The sequence below is a fragment of the Littorina saxatilis genome, linkage group LG17 (assembly GCF_037325665.1).
Source record: "Littorina saxatilis isolate snail1 linkage group LG17, US_GU_Lsax_2.0, whole genome shotgun sequence".
NCBI lineage: Eukaryota > Metazoa > Mollusca > Gastropoda > Littorinimorpha > Littorinidae > Littorina > Littorina saxatilis.
The window spans coordinates 22,650,915-22,667,529 of record NC_090261.1 but is presented as its reverse complement, the minus strand read 5'-3'; the positions used below and the strand labels follow the sequence as shown (position 1 = coordinate 22,667,529).

General features: G+C 47.6%; 2 protein-coding genes and 1 long non-coding RNA gene across 3 annotated transcripts; 2 read left to right on the top strand and 1 right to left on the bottom strand.

Annotated features, from left to right (window-relative positions):
• The first annotated feature begins 1,107 nt into the window (after positions 1-1,107).
• On the top strand, positions 1,108-4,358 carry LOC138952127 (uncharacterized). Its single transcript, XM_070323723.1, has one exon. It carries the CDS (start codon positions 2,279-2,281, stop codon positions 3,932-3,934), a length of 1,656 nt encoding a protein of 551 aa, XP_070179824.1. The 5' UTR covers positions 1,108-2,278; the 3' UTR covers positions 3,935-4,358.
• A 768-nt stretch (positions 4,359-5,126) lies between these two features.
• LOC138953230 (spidroin-1-like) lies at positions 5,127-9,293 on the bottom strand. Its single transcript, XM_070325030.1, has 3 exons — positions 9,289-9,293; positions 6,907-7,924; positions 5,127-6,791 (listed from the first exon to the last, which is right to left on the bottom strand). The coding sequence occupies exons 1-3, from the start codon at positions 9,291-9,293 to the stop codon at positions 5,127-5,129; spliced, it is 2,688 nt and encodes an 895-aa protein (XP_070181131.1).
• Positions 9,294-9,323: 30 nt separating this feature from the next.
• Positions 9,324-13,362, top strand: LOC138952867 (uncharacterized). Its single transcript, XR_011451443.1, has 5 exons — positions 9,324-9,722; positions 10,221-10,319; positions 10,524-10,616; positions 11,620-11,717; positions 13,155-13,362. It is a non-coding gene; the product is annotated as an uncharacterized lncRNA (long non-coding RNA).
• Positions 13,363-16,615: the final 3,253 nt, after the last annotated feature.

Sequence of the window (16,615 nt, the reverse complement as noted above, 5' to 3'; positions counted from 1 at the left end):
AAAACTGAAAAATTCTCGTTCTTCGTCTGTTAGTGTTATCGTGTCATGACTAAGCCCAAGGACACATTTCTGTAATTTATGCGGCACACGATACAGCTGTATTATTGTGTCATCGGTAACTGTTTTTTTGTTGTAAATTAGCCCCCTAAAAAGCAATGGTAAGACTCGTATGAATGAACTTGGGTAGGACTGAGGTCACACACACGTTCGCGCTTTGTACATGTACACATGACTTTAACCTAGGTGCTCCCGACTCAGTCAGGCTACCTCCTTAAATATTCCCATGGAAATCGCGTCACATATTGGAAAAAGAGTGCATTTTTAGATTCAATCAGAGTCAGTGGGGACGAACACCACACGGGGCTAAATCTGCAGACTCAGTAACGACATAGTCCCGAAGTGAACCTTCTCCGTGGAGAGGGCCCCAAAGGGGGGGTATCATCACGATCACGGGAAGGGAAATTTTAGCTTTCACGATCACAGTTACCTTGATTTTTGTTTTCACGATCACAAACACCTTGACGAATAGAGGATCATAAAGTGATACAGCTGTGAAAAATGTACGTTGAAAATAAAATGCTTTGCAATAATGCCCATCACGATCACGAAAACAAATGACAATCACGATCACGAGACTTGATTTTTTTTGTCATCACGGATCACGGGCAAAGTCCCATCACGATCACAGAAATGGAAATTTCGGCAATCACGGTCACAGAAAGGTCAAAAAACGCCAATCACGATCACGATTTTAAACCCTTTGGGGCCCTCCGTGGAAGCACGGTCACGTCACATACTGAACGAAAAGCGACTCAGTGTTTCGAGATTCACTCCGACAGTGAGATCGCGAACTTCACACGGGGTTAAACATTCAAACAACGCCGCCAGGATCCTACTTACAAAATGAGGAGAAAGTTGAGGACGATGACGCCGGCCACGAAGAAGAAGACAGCACCTCGCACGTGCACCACGGTGGCCTCGTACACTGTGTTGTACAGCGTGTTGGAGGCCAGGGCGCACAGCGTCTCTGTCACAGCGATACTGGCGAACAGCGCTCCTGTGGGGACAAGAGGACATAAGGCTCAGTCATTCAATGTAATCACTGGCGGAGTGGCACGTGCACCATGGTGGCCTCGTACACTGTGTTGTACAGCGTGATAGAGGCCAGGGTACACAGCGTCTCTGTCACAGCGGCGATACTGGCGAACAGCGCCCCTGTGGGGACAAGAGAACATAACTTGCTGATACCATGTCATGGCACGTGCGCTACGGTGGCCTCGTACACTGTGTTGTACAGCATGATGGAGGCCAGGGTACACAGTGTCTCTGTTGTGGAGAGATACCACTGGAATCGAATGGAAGGATAAAGAACATTATGGAACTTACTTTGATTAAGTGCGCAGTCACTCATGACGTAAGCGTAGACGCTCATCGGACAGACGGAACTGTGTAGATCTAACCAGATTAGTGTCGATGTTTCCCGAATATTCTCGTATGTCCATTAACTATATAAGTAGGGCTGCGCACACGTATTGTTGTTCTTTACCAGTCTTGCACTTGTTCTTTCTTACACTGTGCTGAGAGATATTGTCACCGTTGTTCCACACTCTCCGGAATCCATTTTACATGCTAGTGCGACATGTAGAACTTAGAAAACGCGTGACGTAAAAGCTCGATTTGTTGACGTTACACATACAGGGGACGTCACAGCTACACGTTGAGGCACACACCTTGACTACATCAAACATGTCGTAGATTTAGAACTTAGAACATTTGGAATATTACGTAGTGTCTTAAACAAAATGACGTATAAGCTCTGCGGAGCAAAACCCCGGATCCGACAAAACACAGGCAGAGATGGCTGTAAAGGTTCACTGAAATGTCAGGTCGACTTTGAAAGCTGCAGTTACTGGTTCCTTTTTTGCAAAGAAACGGGCGCAGACGGTTGTCCCAGTAACAACCCTGGAGCGTTAAAAGAATGCACCAGATCAGCACCTTTTAATTGTATACTCAAAGCGTCACACGAACGCCAACCCGAAGGATTTGAAACAATGCAGCAGGCTGTGACATTACAGTACTGTTTTGTCTAATAAACGAAAACGTCACGCGAACGCCAACCAGGCAGATTTGAGAGGACGCCGCAGCCTGGACAACTACACTACTGTTCTGTCTAAACCGAAACGTCACACGAACGCCGACCCATCAGATTTCAATGTTCAGTCCAGACCAAGTCCAAACGTCAAGCGAGCGTTCATTCGCAGTTCCGATAGAATGAACGATGCTTTGTCCAACCTCCTTCACCTGCCTGGCTGCCGTCATACTCAGAGCTTTTGCCGTTGGCAATGTCACCAAAAAAACCCAGAGCGGTTCGGCGGACAAATCCTGCGCTTACGACAGGTGTATATATCGAAGAGTGACAAAACAAAAAGACGGAATTCAAATCGTGTATTCCCCCGCGACGAAGGACTGCACCAGACATGTGGTGCAGTGCACACACGAAAAACCGGATTGCTGCGAGACCGAATGCTGCCACTCGGGAACACTGGCGCCCTACGCTATCTTCCTGCTGGTCACATTCTCCTTGGGCTTTGTCATCTTCTTCGTCTTTTGTGCCGCGCTCTGCATGAAGAGAAGGAAAAAGCTGAAGAAGTTGCGACAGCGCCTCAAGATTGCTAAGGACATTCGCGTGGATTCTCCAAAACCGACTCCAACCTCGGGTCCTGGTAGTGATCTTTCTCTTCCTATCTCTGCTGTTTCTTCTCATACTCAAACTGTTCCTGATCATGGTCACAGTGTAGATTCTCTTGTGAGCAATCTGTTCACGCCTTCTCCTGCCCCTACTGAGCCTTCTCCTGTCCCTACTGAGCCTTCTCCTGCCCCTTCTGAGCCTTCTCCTGCCCCCATTGAGCCTTCTCCTGCCCCTATTGAACCTTCTCCTGCCCCCATTGAGCCTTCTCCTGCCCCTACTGAGCCTTCTCCTGCCCCTACTGAGCCTTCTCCTGCCCCTACTGAGCCTTCTCCTGCCCCTAATGAGCCTTCTCCTGCCCCTACTGAGCCTTCTCCTTTCCCCATTGAGCCTTCTCCTGCCCCTACTGAGCCTTCTCCTGCCCCTACTGAGCCTTCTCCTGCCCCCATTGAGCCTTCTCCTGCCCCTACTGAGCCTTCTCCTTTCCCCATTGAGCCTTCTCCTGCCCCCACTGAGCCTTCTCCTGCCCCTTCTGAGCCTTCTCCTTCCCCTACTGAGCCTTCTCCTGCCCCCATTGAGCCTTCTCCTGCCCCTAATGAGCCTTCTCCTGCCCCTGCTGGGCCATCTCCTGCCCCTATTGAGCCTTCTCCTGCCCCCACTGCGCCTTCTCCTGCCCCTACTGAGCCTTCTCCTACCCCTACTGAGCCTTCTCCTGCCCCTACTGAGCCTTCTCCTGCCCCTAATGAGCCTTCTCCTGCCCCTACTGAGCCTTCTCCTGCCCCTCCTGAGCCTTCTCCTGCCCCTACTAAGCCTTCTCCTGCCCCTACTGAGCCTTCTCCTGCCCCTACTGAGCCTTCTCCTGCCCCTACTGAGCCTTCTCCTTTCCCCATTGAGCCTTCTCCTGCCCCCATTGAGCCTTCTCCTGCCCCTACTGAGCCGTCTCCTTCCCCCATTGAGCCTTCTCCTGCCCCTACTGAGCCTTCTCCTGTCCCTACTGAGCCTTCTCCTGCCCCTTCTGAGCCTTCTCCTTCCCCTACTGAGCCTTCTCCTGCCCCTACTGAGCCTTCTCCTGCCCCTACTGAGCCTTCTCCTGCCCCCATTGAGCCTTCTCCTGCCCCGACTGAGCCTTCTCCTTCCCCCATTGAGCCTTCTCCTGCCCCTAATGAGTCTTCCCCTGCCCCTAATGAGTCTTCTGTAGCCTTGGCACAAACGGCCACAAAAACGAAAAATAAGGCCTCAAAGAAGTAAGTCCTATTTTTTTTTTTTTTTTTTTTTTACAAATAATGCCATATTTTTACAACATAAGGCCGAATTTTCGAGAAAGAAGAGTTTTGTTGTGCTTTTGTTCTTGTTGTTTTAAAATAAGGCCTTAAATCTTTACGGTTATATAAAAAAAAAAGTAGAGGCGTACAGAAATAAGGCATTATTTCTTTTAAGGCCTCAATAAAATAAGGCCTTAGAATTAGATAAAAAAAATAAAAAAAAATAGGGTCTTACAAAAGAAGACCCCATTTTTCTGCGCATCACTATTGCTCACCGTAATGATAACACACACACACACACACACGCACACGCACGCACGCACACACTCATAAACGCACATATGCGTGTGCGCGCGAAAAAAGAGATAATAAATGGAACCAGAGACAACATGTCCAGAAGATGAACACAACGACACTAGTTGAAATCGTTTGTCGCACCTGTACTCTCTGTCCTGTGCACCTGTACCTATCTTGACACATTTGCAAATACACACACACACACACACACACACACACACACACACACATTCCACACATACACATACCACACACACACACACACATACACACACACACACACACACACTCTCTCTCTCTCTGTATGTTTGTCAGTCCGTCCGTCAGTTCGTCCGCCAGTCTGTCTTTCAGTTTGTCTGTTTGTCCGTCTGTCTCTCCTCTCTCTCTAGCGCTCTCTCATTGTAAAAGCATTCAAGTGGCAGAATAAAAAGGCCTTATTTCCATTATGACGTTTAAAAAAAAAGGCCTTATTTCCAATAATTATGATGTTGGAAAAGTAAGGCCTTATTTCATTTAAGGGCTAATTCTGAGAAAAAAAGCCTTAGTTTTGGGATTTTTGATCCCTTTTGTCAAGGATACTTCTTCCCCCGCTTTGCCTTCTGCTGTCCCCACCGGGCATTCTCATGCCCCCATCATCGGGGCCTTCTCCTGCCCCCGCTTTGCCTTCTCCTGCCCCCGCTTTGCCTCTTCTGCCCCCACTGGGCCTTCTTTTGCCCCTACTGGGCCTTTTCCTGCCTCCACTGGGCCTTCTCCTGTCCCCACTGGGCCTTCTCCTGCCTCCACTGGGCCTTCTCTTGTCCCCACTAGGCCTTATCCTGTCCCCACTGGGCCTTTTCCTGCCCCTGCTTTGCCTTCTCCTGCCCCCACTGGGCCTTCTCCTGTCACCACTGGGCCTTCTGCTGCCCCTGTTGGGCCTTCTCCTGCCCCCACTTTACCTTCTCCTGTCCCCACTGGGCCTTCTCCTGCCCCCGCTTTGCCTTCTCCTGCCCCCACTTTACCTTCTCCTGTCCCCACTGGGCCTTCTCCTGCCCCCACTGGGCCTTCTGATGCCCCCACTGGGCCTTCTCCTGCCCCCACTTTACCTTCTCCTGCCCCCACTGGGCCTTCTCCTGCCCCCACTGGGCCTTCTGATGCCCCCACTGGGCCTTCTGCTGCCCCCGCTTTACCTTCTCCTGCCCCCACTTTACCTTCTCCTGTCCCCACTGGGCCTTCTCCTGTCCCCACTGGGCCTTCTCCTGCCCCCACTGGGCCTTCTCCTGCCCCCACTGGGCCTTCTCCTGCCCCCACTTTACCTTCTCCTGCCCCCACTTTACCTTCTCCTGCCCCCCCACTTTACCTTCTCCTGCCCCCGCTTTACCTTCTCCTGCCCCCACTTTACCTTCTCCTTTCCCCACTGGGCCTTCTCCTGTCCCCACTGGGCCTTCTCCTGCCCCCACTGGGCCTTCTCTTTCCCCCACTGAGCCTTCTTTTGGCCCCACTGGGCCTTTTCCTGTCTCCACTGGGCCTTCTCCTGTCCCCACTGGGCCTTCTCCTGCCCCTGTTGGGCCTTCTCCTACCCGCACTGGGCCTTCAGCTGCCCCCGCTTTACTTTCTCCTGCCCCCACTGGGCCTTCTCCTGCCCCCACTGGGCCTTCGCCTGTCCCCACTGGGCCTTCTCCTTCCCCCACTGGGCCTTCTGCTGCCCCCGCTTTACCTTCTCCTGTCCCCACTGGGCCTTCTCCTTTCCCCACTGGGCCTCCTCCTGCCCCCACTGGGCCTTCTCCTCTCCGCACTGGGCCTTCTCCTGCCCCTCTCTGGGCCTTCTCCTGCCTCCACTGGGCCTTCTCCTGTCCCCACTGGGCCTTCCCCTGGCCCCACTGGGCCTTCTGCTGCCCCCGCTTTACCTTCTCCTGCACTGGATCTGTTGCGGCCCCCACTGGGCCTTCTCCTGCCCCCACTGGGCCTTCTCCTGCCCACACTGGATCTGCTGCGGCCCCCACTGGGCCTTCTCCTGCCTCCACTGGGCCTTCTCCTGTCCCCACTGGGCCTTCTGCATCCCCCACTGGGCCTTCTCCTGTCCCCACTGGGCCTTCTCCTGCCCCCACTGGGCCTTCTGCTGCCCCCGCTTTACCTTCTCCTGCCCCCACTCGGCCTTCTTCTGCACCCAATAGGCCTTCTCCTGTCTCCACTGGGCCTTCTCCTGCCCCCCCCCCCCCCCTCCCCGAGGCCCTCTGCTGCCCCCGCTTTACCTTTTGTCCCCACTGAGCCTTCTCCTGTGCCCACTGGGCATTCTCCTGCCTCCACTGGGCCTTCTCCTGCCCCCACTGGGCCTTTTCCTGCCCCCACGGGGCCTTCTCCTGTCCCCACTGGGCCATCTCCTGCCCCCACTGGGCCTTTTGCTGCCCCCGCTTTACCTTCTCCTGCCCCCACTGAGCCTTCTCCTGCCCCCACTGGGCCTTCTCCTGCCCCCACTGAGCCTTCTGCTGTCCCCACTGGGCCTTCTCCTGCCCCCACTGGGCCTTCTGCTGTCCCCACTGGGCCTTCTCCTGCCCCCACTTGGCCTTCTGCTGCCCTCACTGGGCCTTCTCCTGCCCCCACTGGGCCTTCTCCTGTCCCCACTGGGCCTTCTCCTGCCCCCACTGGGCCTTATGCTGTCCCGACTAGGCCTTCTCTTGTCCCCACTGGGCCTTCTGCTGCCCCCACTGGGCCTTCTCCCTTCCCCACTGGGCCTTCTGCTGCCCCCACTGGGCCTTTTCCTGTTCCCACTGGGCCTTCTGCTGTCCCCACTGGGCCTTCTCCTGTCCCCACTGGGCCTTCTGCTGCCCCCGCTTTACCTTCTCCTGCCCCCACTGGGCCTTCTCCTGTCTTCACCGGGTCTTCTCCTGTCCCCACTGGGCCTTCTCCTGCCTTTGTTGGGCCTTCTCCTGCCCCCACGGGGCCTTCTGCTGCCCCCGCTTTACCTTCTTCTAACCCCACAGGGCCTTCTCTTGCCCCCACTGGGCCTTCTCCTGCCCTCCTTGGGCCTTCCCCTGCCCCGACTTGGCCTTCTCCTGCCCTCACTGGGCCTTCTGCTGCCCCCGCTTTACCTTCTCTTGCTCCTACTGGGCCTTCTCGTGCTCCTACTGGGCCTTCTCCTGCCCTCACTGGGCCTTCTCCTGCCCCCACGTGGCCTTCTGCTGCCCCCGCTTTGCCTTCTCCTGCCCTCCTTGGGCCTTCCCCTGCCCCGACTTGGCCTTCTGCTGCCCTCACTGGGCCTTCTCTTGCGCCCACTTGGCCTTCTGCTGCCCCTGCTTTACCTTCTCTTGCTCCTACTGGGCCTTCTCCTGCTCCGACTGGGCCTTCTCCTGCCCTCACTGGGCCTTCTCCTGCCCCCGCGTGGCCTTCTCCTGCCCTCACTGGGCCTTCTCTTGCCCCCACTGGGCCTTCTCCTGCCCTCCTTGGGCCTTCCCCTGCCCCGACTTGGCCTTCTGCTGCCCTCACTGGGCCTTCTCTTGTCTCCACTGGGCCTTCTCTTGCCCCCACTTGGCCTTCTCCTGCCCCCGGTTTGCCTTCTCTTGCCCCCACTGGGCCTTCTCTTGCCCCTACTTGGCCTTTTGCTGCCCCTGCTTTGCCTTTCAGTTTGCTGCCCCCACTGGGCCTTCTCTTGCCCCCACTGAGCCTTCTCTTGCCCCCACTGAGCCTTCTCCTGCCTCCACTGGGCCTTCTCTTGTCCCCAGGTATTACTGATTCCAATCCCAGCAGCTCATCAATCGCAGCTCATATCAATGGCAAAACCTCTTCTCAGCAGCTGGCGTGGACAGAACCCGGTTTGCCAAGAGACGCAGAGAAGCAGATGCAGGTACACTGTCGACTCCATTGACTGGGTCTTTTCAGTAGTTAAATCCTCTTTTTACATTTAGTCAAGTTTTGACTAAATGTTTTAACATAGAGGGGGGAATCGAGACGAGGGTCGTGGTGTATGTGCGTGTGTGTGTGTGTGTGTCTGTCTGTGTGTGTGTGTGTAGAGCGATTCAGACTAAACTACTGGACCGATCTTTATGAAATTTGACATGAGAGTTCCTGGGTATAATATCCTCAGACGTTGTTTTCCTTTTTTTGATGAATGTCTTTGATGACGTCATATCCGGCTTTTCGTGAAAGTTGAGGCGGCACTGTCACGCCCTCATTTTTCAACCAAATTGGTTGAAATTTTGGTCACGTAATCTTCGACAAAGCCCGGACTTCGGTATTGCATTTCATTAAAAATTCATTAATGACTTTGGTCATTAAAAATCTGAAAATTGTAAAAAAAAATATATCTATTTTATAAAACGATCCACATTTACGTTCACCTTATTCTCCATCATTTTTTTTTCGAAATCAATTTAAAAACACTTTCATCTTATTCCTTGTAGGTTCCTGATTCCAAAAACATATAGATATGTGATATGATATGTTTGGATTAAAAACACGCTCAGAAAGTTAAAACGAAGAGAGGTACAGAAAAGCGTGCTATCCTTCTCAGCGCAACGAATACCCCGCTCTTCTTGTCAATTCCACTGGCACTGCCTTTGCCACGGGCGGTGGAGTGACGATGCTACGAGTATACGGTCTTGCTGCGTTGCGTTGCGTTCAGTTTCATTCTGTGAGTTCGACAGCTACTTGACTAAATGTTGTATTTTCGCCTTACGCGACTTGTTATATTTAGTCAAGTTTTGACTAAATATTTTAACATCGAGGGGGAATCGAAACGAGGGTCGTGGGGCCAGTTTCATAAGATAGCAGTGAACCGACTGACAGTCGATCGACTGCCCAGTCGATGGACTGTGGTTGATCGCCGGGTCACCGCCGGAAAAGCGCGTTTCATGAGCGAATCACCGTCACCCGCGGACAACCGCAGTCGACCGACTGTACAGTAATCCAAATGGCCAAGTCGAGGGCTAAATTTAGCAACATTACCACTTCCGTTTGCTCATTCGCACGTGGAAATGGCCGATTACGAAGAAAAAACAAGTCTCGGCCCGCTCAAAATAACTATGACCGAGACTTTTAGTAATTCCTTCGCGTGACGTCTAACCCTCTTACGCCATAATGTGACGTCTTCAAGACATAACCCTGACTTGTCTCCAGGGCTGAGGTGCACGAAGCCAAAGTGGGTGACAACCAATGGGAGATCTGCCCAAGTCGGTCCGCTCCCTCCCGGTCGGGGTGCACGAAGCTTTTTTCACAGGGTTGCGTACCGAATGGGAGGCTCCCGTTTGGACCAGCTAGCTAGCAGCCCCACTCAAAGAAGTTGGCACCCAAAAAAATGGCGACCGCCTTTTTCGAAATGACGTTTTCGGAGATTTTACAAAAACAACGCCCAAACGAAAAGGTAGAATGGTGCCTTCCGTTCGATTTCAAGTCATGCTTTTCACATTTCCAAGCAAGATAACCGCTGAGAGTGCAGAAACGCCGCTGTTCGACTTTGAAATCTCGAATCGCAGACGACCTTCGCTTTCACAGTACAATCATAGCAGGTGAGGCAGTGTTACTCATTTCGATCAGCTCGTTTTCGTATTTTTTGTGCAGTACGATCATGTAGAATTATTGGAATCAAAGCAGGAATGACTAAGGCATGCAAATGCGTTGATTTTGTCGAAAGCTGTACAGTAGTTAGCTAGATTCTTTCTGTTGAGTTTGTTTGTATGACTGAATTTCGTCTTCAAAATCTTACCACTTCTGTGATTTTCATTGTTTGTTTAGCTCATCGGCAGGAAAATCGTCAGGCAAAATATTAATCTGTTGAATGATAACGTTAAGATAAGGGATGTTCAAACATGTATCTGCTTGCAAACACAAGCGCAAGGCCAGATCTATCTGCTTCATTGACTGCCAGATTTTCATTGAATCTTCAAACTGACTCGTTTGCAGACTCTCAAATTAGATCCAGTGTTTGTATTCTTAGATTCATGATTGACCATTCAGGCTGTTTACGATGATGACGTTGTGTTTGTTTATGCTGATGCAATCTGCAGATCAAAGGGGACTGACCACAGGCTGACCCAGTGATCAATACAACTTGTGTTTACCACTCAACATTTCCTTCCACCTATAACTCAAGGGCAAAAATAAAGGTACATGCTTGTGGATTCATTATGCAATTCATGTCTGTGAAGATCAAGATAGTTGTGAGCTTTAACTGATTATGCTTATTAATATCAGCACCATCCTCACCCCATAACACTCTCATGACCAACTAGCACTGTAACCAACCTTCAACCCTGCCCCCACCCCCCTATCCTTGCCCCCTCTCTGCATAATTATGTTCAATTTTTCAGAATGACCTTGTTATCACTCCAGCGTCTGACCATGGAGTCTACAGGCCATAGTCTCAGATGTGATGGGATCAAGAGGATGCCACAATGATCAAGGTAACTTTGCAAATACTCAAACAGATCTAAATGCAGAAGGTGATCCACAAACATGTTTGCTTAAGGCCAAAAAAAAAATTGTCTGTTTAGGGTAACATGACCAAAAAAAGTAGGGTCGGTAGGTAGGTAAAGTTTTTTTTTTTTTTTTTTTTTTTTTTTTTTTTTTTTGTGTAAATGCTATGTTGGCTGAACATTCACTTCTTATATTTGATGAATACATGTTTCAAAACTAACGTATAAATAAAACAGAGAGAAAGTGAGAGAAAGAAACGCCAAATGTCTCTTTTTAGCATTTTTACCTCTTTTTTTTTTTTTTTTTTTTTTGAAATCAAAAAAAAGTTTTTGGGTCGGCGCCAAATCGATAGGGTCGGTCGGGTTACCCTAAACAGACAATTTTTTTTTTTGGCCTAAACATTACACGGTTACACCCAGAACAACAGCTGGCCTTAGTTGCTTTCTAACTGCTAGCAACAAAGACCCTCTCCCCCTCCCCTCTTCCACCTGCAACATATATTTTCATATCCATATCATACTTTTCCATTGCCTCTTATGTTGTATAACTGTTGATATTTAACAGTAACAAGTTTTTGTTTCCAATCAATGGCTCTGCATTTACCTGTACACACACACACACACACACACACACACACACACACACACACACACACACACACACACACATACATACATACATACATACATACACACACACACACACACACACACACAAATATATTCACAATCTCTCTCTCCCTGTTTTAAATTCAGTCATTTGAATCACTAACATTTAAATGACAATGCTGACTAATATCAAACCTCCCCCGGTTCCCCAACTAGCCTTCTCACATCCCCCCCCCCCCCCCCCCCCCACCCACCCCACCCCATCCACCCCCCCCCCAACTCATCACGAACACCACACTAATAAAATCATATATACTGTTGCTGCTGCTAAAAATTGTTGTGACTTGTTCTTCCTCTGTGTGTATGTTTTGTGTTTCCACAGAATGCAGTTCTTCCATGCGCCTCAACATCTATAGATCTATGGAGTCTACAACATTGTCTGAGATGTGATTTGAGCCACAGCATGTCAGAATGATCAAGGTAACTTTTTAAACACATATATAGCTGATCAAACTGAAGAATTCCAACACACAGTTTCAGTGGGTTTTTTAATGCATAAAACATTGCAACAGTCAGGGGCTTTCTCCCAATAAAGATTGTGAGGTTTTCTTTGCAAGTTGTTTCGCTATGCAGAGTGTGATGTTTTGTTTTTGTTTCTTTGCTGTACTAAATGAAGATGCACAGATAAAAGAAAGTCTTGCATGTACATGTAGAGGAAGGAATATGCTTTTGGTTTTTGACAAGACAAATTTTTACTCATTAGAGCTTAAGTATAAATTCCTTACATTTTGAATCAAAATGTCAGACATCACAGATCTCTCAAATTAAAAAAAAATGAGGGCATCATTTTGACTTGAACATATACCACACATTTGATAGCCTGGTTATGTTCTGTGTATAGTGAAAACATTTCGCTTAATGAATTTCACATGTTGACACCAGTGCCTAGTAGGAAATGAATCGCACATCCTCCGATCTCCACCAAAAGAAGTCAGACGTATGTGCCCATGTTAAAATAAAGTTCTGCTCAGCTGGAATTTGGTGAATTTGGTGTTTTTTTTCTAGTTTTTTGTTAATGAAGTGAATTCGCAAAAAAATTAAAAAATAACAATTTGTTGTGCACACAAAGCATTCACTGATTCAGGCTGTTGAATTTTGTCATGTGTCTTGGGAAAGGGGAAGTCTTATTCTACGTAAAAGCATCGCCAGGTTTGGAGCCAAATCGTTTGCATGGAAAGGACTGTGCCTTTTAAGGACTTCATACTTGGTGTACATTAATTTCAGCTTCGGCATGACTAGTCCCGAAAGATGCTATTTTGTAGGTGAAATGGTCTGACTTTGGTTGTCTTTCGAAAAAGAATCCAAATTCGGGGATGGACTCAACAGTTCGAGGTTTAAAATGGAGCGGTAGACTAACGAACCCGATTTAATTCTTCAAGATTGATATTTTTGGGGTTATTTGAAGGACGAAGTATACCATAAACAACCTTAGACAATCAGTGACTTGAGTACAGCCATTACAGGCAGGAGGAGGGCATCCCCATACAGGATTGCGTTCCTGTCATCGGTTAATTTTGCGCAAGTGTGACTCTACCATGAAGGGGTCATTTTTCCAGTCAATCGTGTTCGGCGAATATCTTCATGGTTGTTGTGCATGAATTTCACTTTGTTCATCACCATTCCACGAAGTTTCCTGTTTGTAGGTTTCATGGTCCGATTTTTTAGCTTCTTTCAAAAGTGTTTCAAAGTACTCCTCCATTTAACCTGTAAACTCACAACTTTGTTGACCTTCGTCATGCATAAGCTGTAGTTAATAAACACCAAATGATAACTAATTCGGTCAACGGATGTAGAAATTATAAAAACAAAAATTGGGTTGAATTGTGTGTGTCACCATCTATGTTTGTATTTTTGCAGGCAGGCAGGGGTGGAGTTGTGATGATGCGGCGCCGGTTGACTGAAGACACACGAACCAGCATTCTTCGGAAGTGTTTGGATCACAAATCAACATTATTTCACATTGAATGGCGGCAGACATTTATGTATATATTCTCAGCTCAGACGTGTGCTTTGAATTCGGATGTTTAAGAACAAGAGACAAACTTGAATAAAGCCTTACGAAGTACATGATTGTAACTGGAGCAAAAGTGTGTGTGTGTGTGTGTGTATGTGTGTGTGTGTGTGTGTGTGTGTTTGTGTGTGTGTGTGAAGTGCAACAGTTAACAATGACGATGAGACAGAATGCTAAAGCACAGATCCTTTTATTTAACAATCTATATCGTCCTCCTTTTTTTTTTTTATATTTAGTCAAGTTTTGACTAAATATTTTAACATCGAGGGGGAATCGAAACGAGGGTCGTGGTGTATGTGCGTGCGTGTGTGCGTGTGTGCGTGCGTGTGTGTGTGTGTGTGTGTAGAGCGATTCAGACTAAACTACTGGACCGATCTTTATGAAATTTGACATGAGAGTTCCTGGGTATGAAATCCCCGAACGTTTTTTTCATTTTTTTGATAAATGTCTTTGATGACGTCATATCCGGCTTTTCGTGAAAGTTGAGGCGGCACTGTCACGCCCTCATTTTTCAACCAAATTGGTTGAAATTTTGGTCAAGTAATCTTCGACGAAGCCCGGGGTTCGGTATTGCATTTCAGCTTGGTGGCTTAAAAATTAATTAATGACTTTGGTCATTAAAAATCTGAAAATTGTAAAAAAAAATAAAAATTTATAAAACGATCCAAATTTACGTTTATCTTATTCTCCATCATTTGCTGATTCCAAAAACATATAAATATGTTATATTCGGATTAAAAACAAGCTCTGAAAATTAAATATATAAAAATTATTATCAAAATTAAATTGTCGAAATCAATTTAAAAACACTTTCATCTTATTCCTTGTCGGTTCCTGATTCCAAAAACATATAGATATGATATGTTTGGATTAAAAACACGCTCAGAAAGTTAAAACAAAGAGAGGTACAGAAAAGCGTGCTATCCTTCTTAGCGCAATTACTACCCCGCTCTTCTTGTCAATTTCACTGCCTTTGCCATGAGCGGTGGACTGACGATGCTACGAGTATACGGTCTTGCTGAAAAATTGCATTGCGTTCAGTTTCATTCTGTGAGTTCGACAGCTACTTGACTAAATGTTGTATTTTCGCCTTACGCGACTTGTTTTAAATGTTGCTGTGTTGACAAACGTTCTCCGAGCAAACATCTATCTAATGTTTTGTCATCACATTGAAAGAATTTCTTCTGAGTAGAATGAAGCTGAATTAAAATGTAAAGAAAAAAAAGACCCATTGCTCAAAACATTAAGAAACAGGATGATTTTGGTTCGGTCGTAGACCTAAAAGCATTACCGAGGGATTCATTCGAGGCCAATGTATCAGTGCAAATTGAAAATCTGTGAAACCTCAGATATAACTTTATAAAACAAACAGAATTTTGATGAAAAGAACCAAAATTCACAGTAGGTTGTTTTTTTTTTTGCATCTCCCTCTTCACCCAACCCCAACCCTAATTGATGTGCCCTAAAAGCGCTCAAAAAGAGACACACGTTAGTTTTTCGCCTCAGTGCTTATCCACATTTACAAATATTGTATCATTTATTTTTGGTCACTGCCCTTCCCTTTTCTGATAATTATAGTCAAGATTTCTGTGTTTTCCCTTGGATTCCCGATGGCTCCACGGTAGACACCATGATCAGCGCATGCGCACTAAGGCCACTCAAGTCACTTTCCCGAATCTATTTATAACCTCCGACACAGTAGGGTAAATGACCGAGACGGCTTCGTGCACCGCGACCAAGTGGGAGGGAGAGACCCAAGTCGGTTAGCCCCCAAGAAGGTGACAACTCTCACCAAGTTACCACCCAATGGTTGTCACCCGCTTCGATCTTCGTGCACCTCAGCCCTGGATTACTGCGTCGTGATAGATACATTTCGAAGAACAATCACAAGGTTTGGCTCACAATCCAAAAAAGTGTGAGCATTCTGCCATTGACTGTGCGGATAATTACATTTATTTTCGGTTTACCGGAGTAAGCCGAACACAGTGTTGGGGGGAGAGCATTTAGGAACCTACGCTAACATGATGGCGCGAGCTTCCATTCAAATTTAGCTTAGGCAACGAAGGTTCGATGACGTCATCCAATAGTCACATCACAGAAGGAAATGTACAAAGGCTGAACGTAGCCCATTTTAGCTCGACTTATTAGACAGATAGGCCTGAGGAGAATGATAATAACAAAGTTATTACCAGAGTGCAGACCTCAATGATCGTAAGAACGCACAATTTATTGTTTCCTGATGGTTATAACCGGAAGTATCTTTCGATAATGGGGCAGACAACTCCCGTAAACCCTTCGAGGCTTACTTCCCTTCTTTGTTGTCGTTAGTTTAATGGCAGCGTAGAGACTTGCCATTTTGCTCCGGCCATGCCATATGCCGCTCTTCAGACAAATCTGCTTCAGTTGGTTGTCTCCATCGAAATAACTATGCCACTTGAATTTAGCGGAGAAACATTTCATTTTGGCTAAGTGACGGCAGGCTGACGTCCGCTCGATAGCTGCATATGAACGTAAGTAACAACTGTTCGTCAGCCATGAAACTAACGACAATAGAAGGGAAGTAAGCCTCGAAGGGTTTACGGGAGTTGTCTGCCCCATTATCGAAAGCAGCTTCCGGTTATAACCATCAGAAAACAATAAATTGTGCGTTCTCACGATCATTGAGGTCTGCACTCTGGTAATAACTTTGTTATTATCATTCTCCTCAAGCCTATCTGTCTAATAAGTCGAGCTAAAATGGGCTACGTTCAGCCTTTGTACATTTCCTTCTGTGATGTGACTATTGGATGACGTCATCGAACCTTCGTTGCCTAAGCTAAATTTGAATGGAAGCTCGCGCCATCATGTTAGCGTAGGTTCCTAAATGGGGGGAGAGCATCACCGTGTTTGGCCGACTTCCGGTGAGACGACCCGCAGTCGGCCGACTGAAAATTTGTTCGTGAAACCCGATAACGTCGGATTACTGTGGTTCTCTCGGACAACTGCAGTTGGTCGACTGTGTTTCTGGCTTATGAAACTGGCCCGTGGTGTATGTGCGTGCGTGTGTGTGTCTGTGTGTGTGTGTAGAGCGATTCAGACTAAACTACTGGACCGATCTTTATGAAATTTGACATGAGAGTTCCTGGGTATGAAATCCCCGAACTTTTTTTCAATTTTTTGATAAATGTCTTTGATGACGTCAAATCCGGCTTTTCGTGAAAGTTGAGGCAGCACTGTCACGCCCTCATTTTTCAACCAAATTGGTTGAAATTTTGGTCAAGTAATCTTCGACGAAGCCCGGACTTCGGTATTGCATTTCAGCTTGGTG